At 45.8% G+C, this 24215-nt stretch overlaps 1 protein-coding gene across 1 annotated transcript in view; it reads left to right on the top strand.

The window, feature by feature from the left end:
* Positions 1-21398, top strand: part of LOC146866925 (lysine-specific demethylase 5B-like) — a 717572-nt gene extending 696174 nt beyond the window's left edge. The window contains exon 15 of the mRNA XM_085618314.1: positions 21283-21398. Within this exon, the coding sequence (XP_085474440.1) occupies positions 21283-21292 (10 nt within the window). The 3' untranslated portion in view covers positions 21293-21398. The remainder of the gene's footprint in view (positions 1-21282) is intronic.
* The last annotated feature ends 2817 nt before the right edge of the window (positions 21399-24215 follow it).

Raw genomic sequence — 24215 nt, 5'->3', positions numbered from 1 at the left:
AACATTTGCAATATTGCCTGTTTGCTCCACACAATATATCATCCCCCAGGTGAAAATCTGCTCTTCATTGATCAAATTATGGAGTCCATTACTTCATGCTCTGACCAACGCCCCAACCATATCTTCCTAGGGGATTTTAACCTAAACTGGAATGACACAAATGATCCCTTATTGTGCTCCTTCAAGGCTTTTCTCTCTGACCTCAACTTCACCCAGGCCTGCAAGGGACCCATCCAAAACAAGGGCTCCACCCTTAATCTTAACATAGCTAAAGATAACATCATACAACTTGTTGACATATCACCCTGTGACTGGTCATAGCATTACCAAATCTCTCTTCACATCCTGGAAAAGAATCTGGTCAGACACAGTCAAGCGCTCAAAACCAAACAGCTGGTTCGAAATCTGAGAGACATCAACATTAACGATCTAACATCCATTAGGATGAATCTTCTCCGCCACTTCCAAACCTGGATGACCTTACGGATCATTACATCCACACCATGACAAATATATTTGACACAATTGCACAAAAGCAACTCAGAAGGATTCCAATCAAACTGTCCAAACCCTGGTTCAATGGCTCCCTAAATGAGGAACATATGGAGAAACTCACCCTCCATTACAAGCCTCAAACAGTTAAGGATGACTAGAAGCTCATGTAACAAACATATCCGTAGTGCCAAAACTGATCACTTCAGGGCACAGCTTGACAGCGCCACAGGCAGCCGCTAAAAACGATTTGAAATCATCAAACAACAAGCTAACCCGTCTACCAATCAACTCTCTGCACCCAAGATCTCTTGCCCCAGTGGGAAGGACTTCTCAGCACACTTCACTGAAAAGCAAGAAAAATTGAACTTGACCTGCAACGCGCCTCACCAAATTTACTGCTTGTGACCTCCCTCTCACCTTCATCTGGGACAATGGTAGCAAGAGCCCTACTTCCTATCCCACAGTTTACCCTTCTAAAAACAATGCATCATGGAATTCCTTTCTATTTCCAGTCGATGCAGAGCTGCTCCAATATATGGCTTTTTGAAAACCTTCCAATCACTCTATCGATCCTCTACAGCGAAGTTATTCAAAGAACTCAAACCGGCCATTCTTCCACTCTGGTCCCTGATTATTCATGAATCTCTTGTGCAGGGTAGGATTCCTGATTGCCTCAAGATGGGTCAAGTCATTCCCATCCCAAAAAAGCCAAATGCAGTCTTAGCTGATCCTAACAATTTCTGTCCAATTACTAATATCATGACTTTAGCCAAATTGCTCAAGAAAGCCATTCGCACCCAGCTCTGCAATCACATCAAGAAGTTTCAGCCCCTTGACCTTTACCAGTTAGGTTTCAGAGCGGGTCGCAGTACTGAAACAGCTCTAACTCACATCGTGATGACACCTCAAAATCTCTTGACCAGAATGTACAATATTTACTGATCCTTCTTAATTTGTCCTCAGCATTTGCCATGGTCAAACATGAAAACTTAATTGCTCTTCGTCAAAGAGAGTGGGGCTACTAGGCCCTGTTTTAAATTAGTTTGCCTCATTCCTATGAAACAGATCGCAAAGAATCAAAGTTAACCACTCCCTTGCCCTCATGCCCACGCTTTTCAACTTTTTCATGGAACCACTCACCGAAATTCTCAACATACAATACCATATGTATGCTGATGACACTCAATTGTATTTGAAAATCTCTTCACCAGATGACATAAAAACTATAAACTGTGCTCTGCTTAAAACTCAACGATGGTTAACTCATAATCATCTTTTGCTAAATACTCTCAAAACAGAATTCCTCCTGATTGCCCCCACAATCACACTGCACCCACTCAAGACTCGCTTAAACAACTTACAGCGCTCAACTGCACCCCTCATGTTGTTGACTCTGCGTGATCTTTAGGTATAACTCTGGACAAATACCTGAATATGCAAGATCACATCACACCGTTTACCTGGCAAAAAAACTTGAACTATCGGGTTCAAATCAGAACCAAAGAAGCTCTAATCCCCTACTGTTGAACCCTCCCAAATTCAAAAAGAAAAGAACATGCAATTGTGCTTTCTCTGGTCTTGTACCAAGAATATGGAACGCTCTTCCTCCTGAGATCAGATTATACCCCTCTACCGCCTCATTCAAAAATATGTCAAATGGTTACTCCTGAATGACTATCTACAGCAATAGTCCCATAGCCATCTTTACTTACTTTTCTGTTGACACTCTTTCATACTTTTGTTCAAAAGTTCTAATTTTGCCCTATGAGATTTGTTGCTCTTCTGGAACTTTACATGTCCCACAAGATGGGTTGTTACCTCGGTTCAATGTTGAAAATCTGTTTTTCCACCTGCTCCTTATGACTTTGTCGCTTTTCTGGTACCTCACATGTCACTTTATGATGTCGTACTGTGGAAATTTAGCTTGCAAACTGAACATTATCTGCGCCATCTTGTCTCTCCCCAGCGTGACACACAGGAAAGCGCACGGCAGCCATTTTAGGCACCCTGGTCTCTCCCTGCTTAATGACGATCGCCAGCGCGTCCCCCTGGCGCTGCAAGCATCCCCCGCGCGCCGGCCACCCCCGCTCTCTCATACACGGGCCATAAACCCTCTCCTTCTGCGCGACCCTGCCATGGAACCACATCCCACGCCTGACCGACATCCCATACATGGTCATGCATCTCTTTGATAACCTCCTTCCTCTGCGTCCCATTGTCCGAACCGATCCCAGGCCATCACCTAGCCCTGCGGATGCAGTTTATTGCCCCTACTGTAAGGGAAACACCCCACATCAAAGGGATTACAGTAGATCAAAGCCCCTACCCCCTGAGACCCGGCCGGTCGCACACACCCCCGGGAATTGGCGGAATGTCCAGCTGTGTGATAGCCATCTCCTACTGTGGATGGGGTGGGGACTTCCACTGTAGATATGTGTGGGAACGAGCTCGAAGTGGGAATTCCGAGGATGTTCTTTCATGTTCCAAGACAATCTCAAGAATGTGCCATGTATGATAACTCTGCAATAAAGTCATAAACCTGTGTATAAGAGGCCAGGCCTCAGAGATGCAGTTAGAGCACCTCGTGACGATACCTTGCTGTCTGATCTGATGTGTTCTGCTCCGACGGAATAAAAACTTTGTTTCCTGCCTTCCAGTCTCCGGCGCCTGCCTCTTTCATTGGTAAATTATCGAATGGTATGAGAGGCGATTACCGCCGGGCAATACTTGAAGGGTTATCGACTGAAACTGCCGCTACCATTTAACAATTGGCGTCCCAAACGTGGGGCCCATCAGCGACACGTGGATCCAGTGGGAGAGGTCCTGACGACAGAGTGAACGACTGCAACGATCGGGAGAGCTCCTGCCCGATAGACCCTCGTCTGGCAGCCGATCATCCGAACTTCACTGGTTCCGAGCAGACCTCTCTCGAGTGATCTACGGTCCTGACTGGGAACCATCAGGAGTGCCGCGGCAAATACGGAGAGTAGAGGACGATCGGGCGCTGGAGGCGGAAGACGAGAAACTGTCCACGCGGTCCGGGTAAGGTCGTGAAACACGACATATTGCGAAATAATTGATTGATTATTTGAAATACTAGTATTGCTCATTGATTGTTCTCTTTGAGATATTCGCTGTCTACAAACGGGGAGGAGTAGAAATACTCTCTCTCTCTCCCTTTGCAGATAGTGAAGGGTAGGTAACGCAGACTTTTGTCCCCGTTGTAACCCGTCGTGCCTATCTTTATCTCCCCACTGATTGATTGTCCGAACATTGATTGTTTTGAAGAATAGTGCTCTTTGAGATATTCTCTGTTTGCAAATAACGTAGAATAGAAATATTCTGTCTAGTCTATGCAAATAGTGAAGGGTAGGTAACGCAGACTTTTGTCCCCGTTGTAACCCGTCGTGCCTATCTTTATCTCCCCATTGATTGATTGATTGATTGATTGTCCGAACACTAGTTGTTCGATATTGGTTCTTTGGAGGTATTCTCTGCTTACAAATAACGAGGAATAGAGATATTCTGTCTAGTCTTTGCAAGCAGTGAAAAGATAGGTAGTGCTGACTTTTGTCCCCGTTGAAACCCGTCATGCCTATCTTCTCCCCACTGATTGGTAGTTGGTTCTGCCCGGACCGCTTATTAGAGGTGGACCATCCGGCTCCACTGGAAGGCACCCCTAATAAGGACATGTTCACTAAATATGGACTAGTCGCCGTAGCTTATAGCAAGCTATGGCATAAATATACAAGGAAGGACCCCGAGAGTCAGTGGCCACTGATGGGATCCTTCGATGACCATAAGATAGAAATGCTAGAAATAGCTCTGCGTAGCAATAAGACGACGCCTACTATGCTTGACAGTATCGGCATGTGGCGCAAAGAAGCAACACAACGGAAAAAGAGGGAAGAGGTAAAAGCAGAAAAGGAATTACGAAAGGCAGCTCACCTTGCCGCTAGAAAGTTAGAAGAAGAAATAAAGGAGAGAAGGGAAACTAAACTAAGACAGGAGCCCGAAACATCAGGCCAGTACGCTGTTAGGACCCCCTCTATGCTCTACCCTGAGTTGTCCCCTAAGCAACGGACGAATGATGAATTACTATTAGGTCCCCCGATCATTTACATGCCCCCTCCATACGCACCCTCCCAATCGGTAGTGCAACACCCACAACCCCCAAACACAAGCGAAATCAGTACAGGGGCCTCGGTCCTCACGGCCTCCGCGCCGGCCGAGCCTCTTGTACTGAACACAACGTCGGCAATAACGTTGGATGACCCTGAGATGAGAAAGAAAGATTCCACCAGAATGAATCGACTAACAAGGGATGAACGAGCAGGAATCGACAAGATAGTAGGGACACTGGTGGAGCGAAAGGAAAGTGAGGAGTATATAACAGACGTGTATAACTCATATGCCGACAGCCGCAGACGACACTTTGTCGTACGACTTTGTTATCACGCCCTGAATACATATGAGGATAGGTACCACGATAAAGGTCCCGAAGGCTTAGCGGCCCTATATAGGAAGGTAGACATTGGGGAAGAAGGAGAGGGCGATGTGACGAACCTCTTCACTCGTACACTCGAGGTCTATCGACACCTTAAAGAACACAGACAGGCCACCAAAACAGAAACCCCCATAGCGACTAAGCCCCAGGAAGGAAGGACTGATACCATGATGCCCATCAAAGAGGCCGCTCCCTACTGGGTCCCCCCACGAGGTCAGGGAACACATGACGACATCAACCACCAAGATGCGAAGGGAAGGGTTGTATATAATTGGGTCTACCAGCCATGGGACCGACAAGATATTTTGACCTTTAGAAAAACTCTACCCGACTTAAGAAAGAACCCGACTGCCTTCTACACCGAACTAGGTACAGCCTTAGGCTCAACAATAATGACTTTAGCAGATATCGACTTGTTCTTTGGATTATGTCTGCCGGCTGATGTGTGGAAGCAAATCCGGAAAGTTGACCACGCTGAGCCGTTCGGATATACCTGGGTACAACTCGATACCATAGATAAACAGCGAGAACCGGGACAGAAACCCCCGAAAGCCATATTGGAGCTCCCAGACAAGATTGTACAGAAATTGAAGACTCTAATCCCAGAAAGAAAGGTAGACTGGTCGATAGTGACGGCTTGTCGCCAGAAACCCCAGGAGGATGTGTCTGAATACTTCTCTCGATTCGAGACTGTGTTTTCCGATTATAGTGGCCAGGACATGACCACTGCAACCGGACATCACCTCTTTGTCCAGAATTATGTGAAGGGTCTGTCACAAGAAGTCTCCCAGAAGCTACAGACCAGCGAGAGTAGTTGGGCAGCCTCCAAACCCGCAGCAATCCTCCAGATGGCCCAATACTACGAAAACCAAAAGAATGAGAACGATAGGGCGTCAGAGAGGAAGAAAAAGGAACTGAAGGAGAGGGTAATGATAGCACAGTTGCAAGGGGTGACCATAGGAAGGGAGCCCCCGAAAGGGAATTACCAACCAACCGCCCCTAGAAAGCTACCCCCTAGAGATCATACCCCTGCACCCTACAACGGACGAAGAGACTTAGATGGGAACCAATGTGCGTTCTGTTGAGGGTTCGGACACTGGAAATCCCAGTGCCCGGTCCTTCTGGAAATGAACAAAAATAGGGACCCCAGAGACACAGCATATGACCCCAGAAATAGAGGACAGGGACGAGGGTACACGAGCGACGCCATCAACGACAGGCCAGGCAAACCAAACACCTTTGATCGCCCCCGACAAAACCAGTGTCAGCAGTCCGACTACGAAAGCACCCATGACTTCGCATAGGACCGCCAGGGGCAAGGGAGGGATCCAGTCGAACTCCGTGTTGACCAGCAAGGTCCTTACGTCACTGCTAAGGTCTTGGGCACCAAGTCTCCATTCCTGGTAGATACTGGGGCGACACGTAGTGCGTTATCTAAACGACTGATTCCTAGGGCACCCTTGTCTGGCTCACACGTAACCTCAATAGGCTTCGATGGAACGCCCTCCACTAACCCCTTATCAGCACCAATCTCCTTTGACTTAGAAGATAACGCCACTGACACGACCTTTCTACTCTCCTCCAACACCCCCGATGCTATTATGGGACTTGATTTGCTAAAACATTTTCGAGCTACCATCAGATGCTCCCCAGACGGAGTTCGAGTCATCCTGCACGATAACCCAGATCTGTTCAGACCTTGTCACACACGGCGTATGCTCTCTATAACCGATGCTGACCTGTCCCTACTCGACACGTTACCTTCACATCTATGGGCTAAAACCGACTCAGATGTAGGGCGCATGGTGATCGACCCAGTACACATAACCGTCCGACCGGACGCAGTGCTCCCAAAGCTTCCACAGTATCGGATATCGCCCGAAGGCGAGAAGGCATTGGTGGAAATCATCGAGTCCCTAGTCGATGCAGGAGTGGTAGAAGTAGTCAGTAATGTTTGCAACAGCCCTATCCTACCCATTGTAAAAAAGCAAGGCGAGGGAGATGAGAAAGCATACCGCTTTATTGTTGACTTACGAGAAGTTAACAAAGTAGTCATACCTCAGTACCCCGTGGTCTCAGACATCACCACCATCCTCACCCTGATTCCGTCCACTGCCACCACTTTTACCGTTATTGATCTCAAGAACGCATTCTTTTCCATCCCCATCCACCCAGACAGCCGCTACCTGTTCGGCTTCACTTTAAAAGCCCGTTCGTACAGATTCTGTAGGGCACCCCAAGGCTACACTGAGAGTCCCAGCATTTATAGCCAAGCCCTCAAGAGACAACTAGATGCAGTCCAACTACCCGATGGAGTGGTGTTAATACAGTACGTCGATGACATTCTTTTGGCGGCCGACACCACTCCACTTGCCGTCACAGCCACCATTCACCTCCTCCACTTCCTCGCGGAAAACGGTCACAAGGTCTCCAGGAAGAAGTTGCAATTCTGCCAACCCCAAGTGACATATCTAGGCCACCTACTATCCAAAGACGGGAGGAAACTTACCCCTGACCGAATTCAGACCATCCTAGAAACCCCTGTTCCCAAAACTCAGAAGCAAGTGCGGTCTCTAGTAGGCCTCACCTCCTTTTGTCGACAATGGTTGCCAAACTTCAGTCTTATTGTAAAACCTCTGCTTTCCCTGCTGGCTAAAGATGTCCCCTTCCCCCTCCCCTGGACACCCGAATGCCAATCCTCCTTCAAAGAATTACGAGACGCCCTCTGCTCGGCCCCAGTCCTAGGAACCCCAGACTACACTAAACCTTTCTCCCTCTACACCCACGAAAGGGAGGGATGTGCGTTGTCTGTTCTAACCCAGTCCATAGGCCCTAAACAACGCCCTTGTGCCTACTTCTCTGCCACTCTTGACCCTGTAGCCAGAGCTTTGCCCGCCTGCCTTCGAGCAGTAGCCGCCGCTGCTGTCTCTATCCGGCAAAGTGAGGGGATCGTGCTCTCGAACCCCCTCACAGTATTGGTACCCCATGCGGTTGACACCCTCCTAAACCAAACCAAGACCCAACACCTGACTAGCGCACGACTGACTGGTTACGAACTAACTCTGCTTGCACCCCACATCACATTGAAACGATGCACCACTCTGAATCCAGCTACTCTACTACCTCTCCCTGACGCTGACCCCAATGCGTCCCCTATACATGACTGCATGACCCTCACCGACGAACAGATCAAGAGTAGGATTGACCTCCGGGATACTGGCTTCCCGGACCCTGACGGAGAACTGTGGGTGGATGGCTCATGTATCAAGCTCCCCGATGGCACCACCTCAGCTGCCTATGCAGTCACCACAGCCCGAACAGTTGTTGAGACAGCCCGCATCACACGGCGATCCGCACAGGCGGCGGAACTAATTGCTCTCACACGAGCATGCATCCTGGCAGCAGGGACAACCGCAAACATTTACACAGACAGTCAGTACGCCTTCGGGGTAGTTCACCACTTTGGGCTCTTATGGAAAGAGAGGGGATTCTTGACTTCCCATGGCACACCCATCCTGCATGGAGATCTAGTCTCTGCCCTGACCGAAGCAGTCCTCCTCCCCACACGGCTGGCTGTGATCAAATGCCAGGCACACAAGAAGGTGACAGACATTATAGGACAGGAAAATGCACTAGCTGACATTACTGCCCGAACCACAGCCGAGAATAGGTCCACGACCCATATGTACGTGACCAGGTCACAAACTGAGAAATGGAAGGATGCTAGGGAAACGATTAGGGATATCCAACTAGCCAGCACACCACACGAATTAACTGAATGGGCCCGGGTGGGATTGAAGGACGATGACGGTTGCTGGCGAACTAAAGACTCGAACAAATGGTTGCTACCCGACTCATACTTGATCCCCATGCTGACCATGGCACACTCCCCCGCACACATAGGGTCTGCCCCCATGATCGAACTCATCTCCAAAGTCTGGCACAACGAAAAAATCCCAGACTCAGCCAAACGTCTGGTCCAACAATGCCTGGTATGCCTCCAACACAACCCTGGGAAAGGAACTGCTGTACCCCGGGGAGGGTTTGGGGTTCCCAATCACCCCTTTGAAGTCCTACAAATGGACTATGTCCAGTTAGAAAGGTGCCAAGGTTTTAAGTACGTACTTGTCGTTGTGTGTGCCTTCAGCAAGTGGGTGGAGGCCTACCCAACCCACGACAACACCGCTATGACTACCGCAAAAGTACTACTGAAAGAATTCTTCCCCCGATACGGCCTTTGTCGAATTTTGTGGAGCGATAATGGCCCCCACTTTGTAGCCGAGGTTATCCAACTCATCTTAAAGGGGCTGGGTGTGAAACAGAAATTCCACGCTGTCTTCCATCCCCAATCTGCAGGCTTGGTTGAGCGACATAATGCCACATTGAAGCTTAAGATAGCAAAAATAGTCGCCACCACAGGACTGAAATGGCCAGACGCTCTCCCGCTAGCATTGCTATCAATGCGTTCCACCCCCACTAAACACCACTTAACCCCCTACGAGGTCGTTTTCGGGCGGCCCATGAACCTTTGGACTGCACCAAAACCAACATCCATCCACGACGTCCCGGACGTCCTCATGTCTGACTATTTGTATAACCTAACTAAAACGTTGTCTGTTATCCATCAGCAGGTGCTGCAAGCCATTCCCGATGTTTCCAGGGGCCCCCGGCACGACATCCAACCCGGCGACTTTGTCTTAGTGCGTAACTTCCAGCGCACCAAGAGTCTGGAGCCCCGGTGGACGGGCCCCCTGCAAGTCCTGATCACCACCCGAACAGCTCTTCGAGTGGAGGGGAAACGCAATTGGCTGCATGCACACCACTGCAAGAAGGTATCACCGACCCTGACGACTACGGACAACATCACCGCCCAAGAAGAACTTCTGGACAAAGACCGACCATCCCTGAACCGCCGCCCAGATACGGAGACACTTGAGCTAGTGAAATATCCCGATCCCACCGTGCCATCCAAGGAAGGGTATAACTTGCGACAAAAGGAGAGAACTTCGGCTAAGCAGACCACAAACTAAGTGGAAATCTCAGAACGGTAGCCTAGTCACCTCAAAGGCCACCAGGAGAGAAACTAAACAAAGTCTGTGGTTCTGCCCGCTACCGAGTCTCTTGAAGGTGATGGAAGCGCCCGACATGAAGATGATGGAAGCAACCGGACGTCCGAAGATCCACTACAAAAACCCAAAGACTGACAGAATGCACAGCTCAAAGACTATTACACTTTTCATTACCCTTCTCTTTTGCCTTCTCCTCATGGTCACCTTCTGGATCATGGAGGAGAGCACACCCGCTCATAAGACATTGCTGACCACCGTTCAACCTACCACCATGAAAGAACACCATCTGATCTCACTTTCACCCCAACTCCGAGAAAGGCGTAAGGAGTTCTGGAATAACTCTTTTGTGCAGTTGCTCCACCAACACAATCTTGCCGCCAACGCCACTAATTGCTGGATCTGTGGATTGCTACCACATGCCACTGGACACTCTATCCCTTTCATCCCTTCACCTTTTTCTGTCCATGGTTCCTGCCTCGCCTGGCTAATCCTCCTGCAGGAAAGCTACAGGGACAATGCCACTTCCGGCAAAACTGTGTCACACTTCTACCATGGGTTCTGGCTGAACAAAACTGGAAAAACTTCTGCCCCCTTCTGCCCTCTGAGATCCAACACTTCCTTTCACATGGACATCCCTGCCAAAGAACGAGTTGAAATGCAAGTGTTCAACAACCCAGCCAGACCCACCTTCTCATTTGGAATGAATAATAATGAGGGAATTTTGGGTCTGGAATATGGAACAACATTTATATGTCAAGTGGGAGTTGGAGCAGGATTGGGTGCACCTTATCTCTGTTGATCTGTTGGATCATTCTTGGGCTCTACTGTAAATCAAATAAAATTTCACCTAAAACCTCTCTGATTGGTCTTCTGTTTGTGCCAACTTCCTTCGGGGTCCCAATCCTAAATAGGGTGGTATGGGTCACGGTTGCTGGGCACACGCGTGATCGGTAAGCTAGTGAAACGCCGTTCTCGCTATACACGCATGCGCAGGTGGCGGCAAGCGGATTTAAAAGCCTGCTACTCCCAAGTAAGGACGCTTTGCATTCCAGCTTTGGGTTTGGAATTCCTCTTCCGGGTCCTATCCTGACATTTCCGGGTCAAGTCCCATCGATCCAGCGTTGGTCGTCTTTCATCCGGCTTTCCTCCCTGATGATCCGTCGTCTCCTGTTCTCTGGTTTCCCTTCTTTGTGCTCCAGGTTGTCTTCCTGTGTTTGTCTCAACGTCAGCAAGCTATTTCCAGCACGCTGCGAAACATTGCAACCTCCTTTGAATAGTTTACCAAAAGATAACACGGAGGTGAATAAGTTCTCTTGTAAAAGTCCTTTCTGCGCTGACTTGACACTTACTACTACTGCCATTGTAATTAATGCAAAATCTGCGTCTGTGGAGATCTGATTTTTCTAGTTTTGTTTAGTGCTGAGTATTCCTGATAGTAAGGAAATTCCCAGTAGGTCTGCCTGAAGCAAGGTGGACTGTTTCAGTTTTCTATAGAGCATATTGTGCTTTTCAAGATGTTTCTAAAGTCAAGATTCATATAACTTTAAGTCATCATTTATTTATAGGTGGGTCAGGTTGTGGTTAACCCTATTTTTTCCTTCACTTGACCATTCCTCTGACCTATTGTGTTCACACTATACTTTTACCCTGTCACTGCCCAGAACACCCCATTGCTCATACCAGATACCAGAATTAACAGCAGAAGGGAATCAATTAGGTAGTCTAGATTTAAGTGTCTAAAAATACTGCAGACAATAGAACTAGTGGTTCCTTGGGTACTTACTTTTTTCTGTCAATTTATTGAGATATTTCTCCTGGCTGACTGGTCGTGTCCTTGAGTGGGGTGCATCGTGGGACCCTGTTTCTTCCTTGTTTTTTCCTTTCTTCTCTGGGTTACTGCTGGTACTTTGACTCTGTTGGGTGCTCTTGGTGATCCAAGGAAGTTGGGGACCTTTTCATCCTTTGCATGGTGTTCCAGCAGAAACGTGAGTAGAAGCTGACAGTATGACCAGCATCTGTTGACACTGCCGTAAGTGCTTAAAAGCACGTTTAGAGGTGCAGGAGTGGTGCTGCGATGGACTTCATGTCCCAAGATCCTGTGGGCCTTGGAGGCCATCCAGTTCATTGTTTTCACCTGCTGACACTGTTGTAAGCATTATAAAGGGCGTTCAGAAGCCCTGCTGTGCAGGCCACGCCCAGGCAAAGCCCAGGCCATGGGCGGGTCCATACTGCGCCTGTCATTGCCCGGAAGAGGTGGGGCTGAGCCAGACCATCCCTCTTGATTTTTTGATCTTACATTGGCCTTCTGTACCGGTCAGCAAGCTAGTGCCAGGACACTGTATGGTAACAGAGCACTTTACAAATCTCCTACATTGACATTGATCCAGCGCCAATACCAATCATCGATCAGGGATCAATACACAACAAATCACTTCAATGGCCCATACACATTCAACCCAAAAATCCCTGATTGCGTCGCTGGTCAATTTGTTTCGAACATTCGTTTATGTCATCTAACCATCCGCTGGTTAACTAATTTGTAACTAATGGATCAATTAGTTGAATAGTTGATGGTAATAATAAAAGACTAACTTACCAAACATTGGTTTAATACATTACAGACTCTTGGTAAGGTTAATAAGTGAGTTTCATCTCAAATTTAAAGTAAATGCTCATATGTTTTAGGTCACAATTTTATAAACATCGAATCTCATGGTGATAGATCAATTTACATCGATAACAGACTCATTTCGCAATGACAATATGCAATGAAGGAGTTGATAAATTAAGAGACATAAAGGTTCAGCAAAATGATTATGTGTTGAAAAGACACTCACTGATAAGTCATAAAGTCTTTTATTACTCAATTAGTAGAGCCACCAACTCCAGCTGCCAGCTTGTCAGTTCTTCTCCAGGTCACTGTCTCACACAAGACGCAACCATGAAGATAGAACTCCTATGTTGATCAGTTCTAGGAGAAACCATAACACATTCCCCTTACTGAAAATACAAGAGAAAGAAAGAAAAGAGAACAAGGAAGAAGAAAAAATCAAAGAAAGTGTAAAAAAAAAATGATGCACGGAAGAAAACAAAGTGAAAAGAAAGCACAACAGAGAAATCAATACATTTCATAGTCATCAAGATATTACAATGAGGTCAATACATTTCATAATCTTCATAACGTTTAGGAGGACAACGGGACCATGAAGATAAACCTTGTGAATGTAAACTCGGAGGAGAGACACTCCTTTGCAAAATTGAACTAGGAATTTTGTCTGAAAATGAAGACTTATCACCCCGAAATCTCACCAGGCGAGACATGCTCCATTTGGTTCCATTATGAACAGTGACCACATTCTTATAAACAGAAGTAATAACAAAAGGGCCCATAAACTCTTTGATACCCTTCCTGTGCCACCGTGGTCTTTTATAAGTACCCGATCACCCACATTCCATGATTTAGTTGAGTTTTTAAAGTCAAACCTCTATTTGTACCTTCCTTGATAAAACGTAACTTTGCACCCATCTCCTCCTTATCCAGAACAGGACCTTCAATTAGAGGCAACCACCCAGGATTGAGCTTTGATAGGGCAACTCTTCCTCTCAGCATCTGAAAGGGAGATCTTTGTAACACTGCATTGAGAGCAGTGCAATGTGCCCACCAAATATCCCTCAGAACACCCTTGAAAGGAACCTTCCTATCAATAGCTCTCTGCACACACACCTTCACCACTCTGTTCATGAGCTCCGCAAGTCCATTGGCTTGTGGTGTATAAAGCGAGGTTTTTTGATGAGTGATGCCAAAGTCCCTCAAAAAGTCCTGCATCTCCTGCCAGATGAATTGCACCCCATTATCTGTGATGAGGAATCTGGGTATGCTTTCACTCACAAATTTATCTTTAAGGAAGTCAATAACCACCCTGGTGTTGATAGAGCTCACACATTTGGTGGATACCCACTTAGAAGAGTAATCCACCAAGAGAATTACAAACCACTCTGAAGGACCTAAAAGCTCAAATGGACCCATAAGGTCCAGACCAAGCTTGACCCAGGGCTCACGTGGAACTTCCACTGGTGACAAGGGAGCAGTACTAGTGGCTTGGGATTTATCACTTGAGGCACACTGACAACACTCCTTAACCACTTCCTCAACATGGCTATCCATTCTAGGCCACCAACACCTTTCTCGGAGATGAGATTTTGAGATTTCTCCCTAAATGTCCTTCATGAGCAAGATTCACCAGTTTAGGTCTCAAGGCAATGGGAGGTATCACTCTCTCACCACGCATGAGTTGCCCGTGCACAAAGTGATTTTATTTCTGATGGACCAGAAAGGTAATAAGTCAGAATCAAATCTCTTGCTGTCCGGCCACCCTTTAATAACAAAATCCATTACAACGGGAAGCAACACATCTTCCAATAAAGCCGGTTCCCATTCTTGTTCTTGAATGGCAGACTCTTTGACCCAACAAACCTTTACAGAATCATAGTCCAAAGTATCACCAGAACAGTCAATGGGGAGTCTCGATAGGCAATCTGCTGCTTTATTGGCAGACCCCGGGAGATACTGCACTTGAACCCCTCGCTCCAACGCTTAAGTCTAGGGGTGAGTCTCTCACTCTCCATACATGAGAAAATCTGAACTAAAGGACGATGATCAGACCTAACAAAAAAGGGAATCCCCCAAAGGTGAAACTTAAAATGTTTTATTGCCCAAACAATAGCCAAAGCCTCACTTTCAATGCACGAATACTGCTGCTCAGGTTTCTTCAACGCTCTTTAGGTGAATACAAACACCGTTTCTTCACCTCCATCGATTTGGGAAAGCACCGCCCCAAGGCCACACAAGCTAGCATCAGTGGTTAGAAAAGTTTTCTTTTTAGAATCAAAATGACCCAGTGTAGGCATCTTACCAATTGCTTGCTTAATAGAATCAAAAGCCAGAACACACACTGGTGACCAGACACAATGAGTTCCTTTCCTCAGAAGAGCCCTGATGGGTACTACAGTGGAAGCAAAACCTTGAACGAACTTAGCGTAAAACTCTGCTAGGCCAAAAAAAGACCTGACCTGCTCTTTATCAGTTGGGGCAGGAGCATCCACAGTACTCTTAGTCAAATCCAATTTTGGACGAATACCTTCCCCTGAGAAAACATGCCCCAAATAAGTGACGGAAGACACACCTATTTTACATTTCAGTCTATTCACAGTCAAACCTTTCTCAGCTAGTCTTTGTAAGACAGTTCTCAAAATTGTGTCATGCTCCAAATCATCTTTCCCATAGACCAAAATGTCGTCCTGGAAGAACATGACGTTGGAAACATCACCTAGAATCATCTTCATGATGCGTTGAAAGCAGGCAGCCGCAGAGGCTACTCCGAATGGCATTCTGACAATACGGAAAGCCCCCAGTGGTGTGAAAAAAGATGTTACCTGGTGGTAAGCAGAGGATAAGTCTAACACACTGAAAACTCTTGCCCCATCAAGCATATTAATAGACTCAGAGATTTTTGGAAGGGGTTGATGATCTACCCAAATCCATTTGTTTAGACTCCTCAAGTCCACACACATCCTTCGGGGCCAAAACCACTGGGGCCAACCATTCAGAGGATTCGATTTCCTCAATCACACCCAAAAATACCAGTCTCTTGAGTTCATCTCTAAGAGGTTCCAGAATCATGTTGGGAACCTTCCTAACCTTGTGTACCACAGGAGTTACATTCTTCTTGAGCCCAATACGATGTTCAAAGTTTTTGAGCAGACCAAGGTTTTCAGGAGAAAACTTGAGGGAACTCTTCAAAAAACGTACTAGAGTTCGCTGATCGGTCAACCAACATGACTTGCTCAGATGGATAATGAGCATTCGGGTTGAGAATTATCCCCAAGTCTCTCTGATGTCTCCACCCAAGGAGATTGTCACCACGTTTAGCGACATAAATCTTCCCAATTGTTTCTCTCCCTTTGAAGTGAATCTTCATGATGGCAAACCCAATTACGTCAATATGTGAGCCACCATAACTGACTGGGTTAATGTCAGGGGCGGAACGTTGTGACTCAGGAAAAGTCTAGTCCCACAGTTCATTCCCAAGCATAGTAAAAGGAGAACCAGAGTCTGCTAAAACCACAAATAACTTGTCACCAATCATCACCTCATACTCTGGCATGCTGATGAGATCAGCGTCAACCATACCATCACCCGTACACTCAGCATAACAGTTCTCGAGGTGTCACAGGTCTCAACATTCTCTATAGTGCGCACTCTGCCACCAGACTTGCATACTCTGGCATAGTGACCTTTGATGCCACACTTGTGGCAGGTTGTGTTTTTAGCATAACAGTTAGGGTAGTTGGAGGAGTGATTGGCACTACCACATCTGTAGCACTTCATTCTTGAAAAATCTGTGGAAGGTTTGGCTTCAATTCCATGCGTACTCTTGGAGACACTGTCAACAGAGTCTTGAGCTATATCCTTTTGGGTCCACTCATGAATGCTACTGGGAGTTGGAGCATTCTCTGTTATTGTTTTATGGGTTTTCATCTCTTTAACCCAGCCAGAGGTATTTTCCATCCCTTCTACAATGGCTAAGGCATCTTTAAGAGATGGATTTCTAGACAAAAGTTTTTCTTGCACTCTAGGACTGTTAGTGCACCTGACTAGTTGATCGCATATCAATGAATCCGTAAGATCACCAAACTCACAAGTGCGTGCCAGTGTCTTTAGAGAAGCTATATAGATCCCACCTTTCTCATTGGGTTCTTGGATTCGCATAAAAAATGTGTGCCTCTCTATGACAACATTGATGCGTGGTCCAAAATACATTTCCAGCATCTTTATGGACATCTCGAAGACATCAGAAGGTTCTAGATCACCTTCACCAACAGGAATTACATCAATACTTTCATATATGTTGCGCCTTTCAATACCGAGATTATGAAGAAGAATTGCTTGCTTCCTGTGAGCTGAGAATATTGCACCACCTATAGCTACCAAGTATGAATCAAATAACAATTTCCACCTTTTCCGTGGCAAAAGTGGTTCACCCTTTTCACAAAGGAATGGAGGAGGCTGGTTCATTGTGGTAGCTGCCATAGTGGTAGTGACACTATATTCAATATTGCTTGAAACCAATTAAAATGCAATGAAAGGAATAATTAGCTAAAGATAAAATAACTATGCTGTAAGGGTGAATTAAAGCGTTTACAAATGCAGTTGAAAGTCAGTAATTGAGCGCTGTAAATGTGAGGCAAAATGAGTAACACAGGACCAAGGGGAGTATTATTCAGGTTCAATCAGAGTCTACCAAGCTTAATACTCTGTGATGGGCGATTCAACATCAATTGCCAAAAAACAGAAACAGTACCTGAAAATCCATTAGAGTATATTCCTTACATACTCCGTAGATGTCCACGAACCGTGCGGTGCCCGATTCTAATTAAAAATGCTTAATCGGGGCCCCGTAACGGCGCGCAATGTCTTTGTTATGGGAACCATTAAACCAAGATTGCGGCACACATGTTGTGTTACGTGCGTGTCGCGTGATGACGTCAGAGAGCGCTGGTGAGGCTGTGCACATCAGCGAGTGCACGAGAAGACGTCGCGAGCAATGAGAGCTGTTGGAAATGGACAAAACAGTGATAAATTGTCCAAATTCAGCTCGAAACTCGCAGAAAGTCAAGAAAAACAGGAGCAGGAAAGAGAAATCCTCAGTAAAGCAGGAAGACACTTATTCTCTTGTACACTCGATATCCCTCGCAGTGGAGAAGAAAACGAATCTGTAGGTCCACAATAAAGAGGGAAAGTTGGTGGCAGACTTGTCCCCAGCAAGCGTCGCTCGTCGCCAGTGTTGAGAAGACACTCACTGGTAAGTCATAAAGTCTTTTATTACTCAATTAGTAGAGCCACCAACTCCAGCTGCCAGCTTGTCAGTTCTTCTCCAGGTAACTGTCTCACACGAGACACAACCATGGAGATACAACTCCTATGTTGATCAGTTCTAGGAGAAACCATAACATTATGCCAAACAAATATAGTACATAACAGAAAGATAGATGAAGAGACAATAGGTTCATCTAAAAAAATACATAACTATTCATAGTTGATGGTGTGGATAGGTGGAGAGACAAAAGGTTCAGGGACAAATACATTAATGCTGAGATTTTAAAGGACACCTAAGCTAAATACGAACCTAACGGTCTGTAGGGAGAAAAGGAAGACTACCCCTTGGACTCAAGGGATGACGGAGATTCCCAACAGATAATCAGGAAAACGCAGAATATCTGAACAGATACAGGACAGGATAGAAACAGCTAGGCCTCTCAGGAAACTGACGGACAGCAACGCATCTCCCCTCTCCTCTCCCTCCAACAACATCCAGACCCCGCCTCTAAAAGTCTCCTAAATAAATATTCTAAATTGACATGTCCATCCCTCAAAATGTTGCATTTACGCTCTAACTTGCAAAGTGATAGGTGGACAGGGGAGGTCGTACTGTCACACCACCATGATTTCACACTTTATTCAACAACTGTATTGTTTATACTGTTCCCATGGTCTGAATTTCAACTTTATTCACATGTTCACACATTAATTACAAATGTATAATTCTTTATTAGTAAAACACAGTTCTTTTGCTGAGGACATCTCAGGTCCCACGCTCATGTACAGTAGTTGGCAGGCGATGCACACACTGGCCTTCACTCCTTCATGTAATCTTCCATGCACAGAGTCTCTTCCTCTCCTTCTATGCCAGAACATACTCACTACTAGCAATCCCCCCTCCCGCCATGGCTAAGTTTAATAAAATGGCGTCTTCATTCAACACACTAAACTGAATAGAAATTAACATTCATTAATTATGTGATAATGAAACCATCACTGTTTACCTCCCACCGTTCACTACTTCTCGTTAATGTTACCTAGCATTTGCCAAATCCAAGCAAGCGACATTAATCATTACTTTTAAAGCAAATTGCGACATGCAAATACTGAAACACTTGCGGCCTACTCATGCAACCTTTTAGTTTCTTCAAAAGCATAATAGTTATTACAATACAGTGTGATTACGTGTTAATTTATATAATTTAAACAAAGTTTTTCCATTTTCAACCTTTTATTTTCATCCTTCTTATTCCTATTCAATTCATTTTATTCAATCCATATTTTTACGTCGATGTTCAAAAAGGCTCAGGAACATGAAATGGGTTTCATGTCATGATTTATTGTAACAAACCCAATTCCTTTTCAGGAATAGATTCCCTTTGTCAGGTGCATCTAAAAAATACAAGCAAATATATCGTTTTTATGTTCATTTCTATCAACAAAGCTTTTCTCTGAAATTTAAACAGCACGTGTGAGAAAGTGCCATCTTTCTTGCATGGTATGCCCCCACTTTTTACTGAATTGCTGAATGTACTTTGACTGAGTGTGCCCTTGACTCCTGCCAATCAGGTGCCCAGGGCCTATGTTCCTTCCCTAAAACACAAAACACAAATTGGCAAACCCTGGCCACATGTCAGCCCCTGGTAAATGGTACCCTAGGTGCCCAGGGTCTTGTGACCAGGGAAGGCCTCTAAGGGCTGCAGCACTCATTGTGCCACCCTAAGAGGCCCTGTACCCTTACACACACACACTGCCCTTGCAGGCTGAGTGTCTGGGTATAAGACAAAACAAAGAGTCGACATGGCACACATCACTGTGTGCCATGCCCACCACCTACACTGCCATGGCATACATCAGCCACCCCTCTAGCTGGGTGCCCTATGCCAATGGTATGGGCACAGGAGCAGGAGCCCTGTGCCCCTACAGTACCCAGGTCCATTCCAGGCCACTGTAAGTGCAGTGCTGCCATTTATGAGTATATGGTGCTGGGAGCTCGTCAAACACGAACTCCACAGCACCATAATGGCAGCACTGAAGACTGAGAAGTTTGGTATCAAATTTCTCAGCACATTAAACCAGCACTGATGCCTAAACCACATAGAAGGATGAAAATAAAAGGTTGAAAATGGAAAAACGTGGTTTAAACTATATGAATTTAATTCATTGGATTCAGGCAGTCATGTGGCTGTGCAGCTTGGTGGAACCAATGATGGTTCCCGCGTGGTTCAGTAAAATTGCAGCGCAATGGGACGAAGCGCGAGCAGGTTTTGCACGCCCTCAACGTTTGAATGTAGTAATTGAGTTCAAAAAGGATTACTAGGTGTGCATCTCATCCCTACTTTGCTTATTGTATGAATTTTTTCGTCTCAAATGAGATAGCACCCATGAAAAATGGAGTTGAAAAACATTGATAACAGGACAAGTAAAGAATTTGACACAAAGGTGATGTCAGAGAGGATGAACGGCGCAGGAGCAGGGATTCCTGTCTTGTTGGAGAATTACGGAAGAATTACAGGAAAAGTTATGTATACAAGCACTTTCATGGAAAGAACAGCATTGGAAACGTTGTCATGAAGTATTACTTGAAGGACACACGAGGCCAACACAAAAACGGACATGTATCACTTTGGTATTTTAATGTGTTGGGAAAGTTGGGAAAGTAATGTGGTTTGTGAAACATACCACGTGGAAAGTAATGGGGCATACTGCATTCTGGGACTTGTAGTAGCATTAGTTAATTCACGGAGGTAAGATTAAAAGAGCATAACATACACTATCTGCAGTCTAGCTTCGTTTAGGGTTTTGATGTAAGCACACGTAACTAACCACCTGCAGAGTGTTACGAAGGAAGGGAGGTAACACACAAAAGCGGCTCGAGCTACAGATTCAGTTTTCATTGAAATGAGATAAGCGTGCCTTGGTTCGTCAGAAAACAGGAATATGATGCCACAGTTTTTAAATTTGATTGAGTTATTTGGGAACTGCTCCTGTATGTTCTAGGATGCATCAGCTTGTCATGGTAAGCACGTAGAAATTTAAGGAATTACTCGTTTTTTTTAAACAAGTGGTGTCACTTTTCCTATTGATAAGGGGTAGACTTACTTTAAACTAGGGAGTTAGTTTGTTATGCTGAATAAATGTGAATAATGTGGATCCAGAAAGGACTGGATGTAGTTTACGGTGCTAACTTTCTGCACATTTGTCAGATTAATTTGAAGTGCTTTATTTATGGTCTATTAGTAACATCATCTTCACGTGCTGTTTAGATTTCAGAGAAAAGTTTTGTTGATAGAAATGAACATAAAAACGATATATTTGCTTGTGTTTTTTAGATGCTCCTGACGAAGGGAATCTATTCCTGAAATTCATTGGGTTTGTTACAATAAAACATGACATGGAACCCATTTCCTGCTCCTGATCCTTTTTGAACATCAACGTAAAAATGTGGATTGAATAAAATGAATTGAATAAGAATAAGAAGGATGAAAATAAAAGGTGGAAAATGGAAAAACTTGGTTTAAATTATATGAATTTAATTCATTGGATTCAGGCAGTCATGTGGCTGTGCAGCTTGGTGGAACCAATGATGGTTCCCTCATGGCGAGGAATGCACATTCGCGGGCTCCCACGCATGCGCAGTTCCCAGAAGAAGACGCAATGGATACGGATGGAAACACGGGGACGCCGCCTATAAGGTAAGGTTATTTGAAATTTTCTTTTTAAAGTTATTTAATACTGCAGGCGGGACGCGGGACAAGGGCGGCGGGCGGGAGGCCAACTTCCGTTACGCCCGAGTGTGCAGAGACTTGCCTTGTTTCTCCACCTATATCGCGGAAGGTGCAAATCTCCACACATTTCGTGGGTGGAACGGAGTTGTCCGCCCACCCCTAGTAATACAGTGCATTAAATGAAACCGGGGGAAGATGTTCACTGTTATGTGGCATATAATATATGTAGAATGAAAAATTTCCTAGTTATCGTAATGGAAAGTTTCAATTCTATGAAGGACTCGGAGGCAAGGATTATGCCTTCTCTCTTCCCTTTTATTTACAGCAGCCAATATAACATATAACAACCTCATTTCCCATGAAACCTTGGGAAAAAAGTAGTTTCCTATGAAACCTTGGGAAAAAAGTAGTAAGAAAAAGCTGTCCAATCAGTAACAGTCCTGGATCCTCCAATCAGGGGCATTCCAGTCCAACATATTCTGTCCTCACTGATTTCCATCCTCTTTCGCAGCGTGAAGTCATCCAATAGCTCACATTCATAAGTCTTGTTTGTTTGCCTCAGATCCTACAAAAAAACAGCAAACATTATCATTTATCAGGCAAGGAACCAACAAAGCTTGTGGACAAAATCAGTGACACTATTGTTCCAAACAATGCAGTGTTTAAACTGTTCTACTTACTCTCATATGGGGAGGGCAATCTTCATATGAAATCCCTAGGGCGGGATAATCCTCGCCTCCGAGTCCTTAATAGAATTGAAACTTTCCATTACAATAGCTAGGACATTTTTCATTTTATGTCGGGACTAGAGGCAAAGATTATGCTAGTTTAAAGCTTGCTCACCACGAGGTGAGCCATATCCAGCACAGGCTTACAGTAGCACCTTTTAAACGTGGAGTCGGAGGACCAGTCAGCCGTGTTGAGGATGTCCACCAAACTGGCACCTACGCCAAAATCTTTAAGGCTAATTCCTGCCTCTTGCATAATCCATCTAACCCATCTGCTATTGTGGGGAAGACACAGCCTTAAAAGGCTTGCGTAATGAAATAAGGAGCTGCCGCTCTCCCGAGAGACGGAATTCCTCAGTCATTTCCTCATACGCTTTCAAGCAGCGGACCACACACAGCTTCTGAGAGTCCGGGAATTCCGGATAACTGATAACTCTTGTGTGGCACTTTGTCCGTCTATGAAGGGTGAAAGTCAACCCAGTAGGGGTAAACATCCTGCCTGTGATATCCAATGCTCTCACGTCTGAGACGCGGCTGCAGGATATGAGGCAGAGCAGCATGGCTAGCTTAGCCAACAACTCCTTTCGCGAAAGAAAACAATTAGGTTGCCAGGAAAGGAGCATGTTGAGAACCTGATTCACATCCCAAAGGGCTGAGTACCGGGGTTCTGGAGGAAGAGACAATTTGATGCCTCTCAGGAGCCTGAAAATGAGAGTATGTTTCCCAACCGCTGAATTGTTAAGCAGTATGTGACATGGCTGATTGAAAGGTATTTATCGATCTGTAAGTGGGCCAGAAAATTTTGAATATGGACTAATCCTGCGCCCATGAGATTAAGACCCTGTCGCATACACCAACGGGGATCATCTGCCCCAAGTGGACCTGTACCGCTTGACTGGACTGTCCGCCCAAGCCTTGGACATGAACAGTTCAGATTTTCCGGAAGGCCTGGGACCTCCCATTGTCTCCTGTAATCCGCCATGCCATGAGCCACAACCAGTTTCCCAGAATCAGAGGATGGGGAGCTAAGTCGGGACTCAGGAGGAGAATTGGAAACCAGGGGAGTAGGATTGGAGATTCCCATGAAAGTTCCAGAGGAACTGAAAACCAAACTTTAGAAATCTACAGGGGAGTGATCATTACCATCTCCGCACATTGCCTCCTGACTTGGGCCATCGCCCTCGTGATCATTGCAAATGGAGAAAATGCATATCCCTGCCCCTGACTCCTGTCTTGGAGAAAGGCATCCGTGGCAACTGCAAACAGATCCGGCCTCCAGCTGAAAAACTGTGGATGTTTATTGTCCAATCTCGAAGCAAAGAGGTCCATTGAAAAAGGGCCCCAACGGTCGTTCAAGGTCTGAAAGTCCTCCGGATCGAGCTTCCAGAGGCTGGAATCTCTGAAGTTGCAGGATTGGAAGTCTGCTACCAGGTTCTACCATCCGGGAAGATAATCCGCCGTGACCGACACCCGATGATCCAGGCAGTACTGCCAAAGGCTGGCAGCCAAGCCCGAGAGAGCTTTGGATCTCGTGCCCCCTAGATGATTGATATATCGGACTGCCGAGATATTGTCATCTTTAAGAGGACAGAAGACTGAACTGAGTTTCTCGTCCAACACCGGACGGTGAAAGAACCTGCCAGGAGCTCTAAGCAGTTGATATGTAATCTTTGTTCTTGAAGAGACCACAATCCTGTGGAAAACTCGCTGCACCTGGCCCCCCTGCCTGGTCTGCTGGCATCGGATTCTATCAACAGGTCCGGGGCGGACTTGAATATTGCCTGGCCATTCCAGGCCTCCATGTGTTTC

This window comes from Triturus cristatus, chromosome 1_2, assembly GCF_964204655.1.
Source record: "Triturus cristatus chromosome 1_2, aTriCri1.1, whole genome shotgun sequence".
Taxonomy (NCBI): Eukaryota; Metazoa; Chordata; class Amphibia; order Caudata; family Salamandridae; genus Triturus; species Triturus cristatus.
This window is presented reverse-complemented; position numbering and strand designations above follow the sequence as displayed.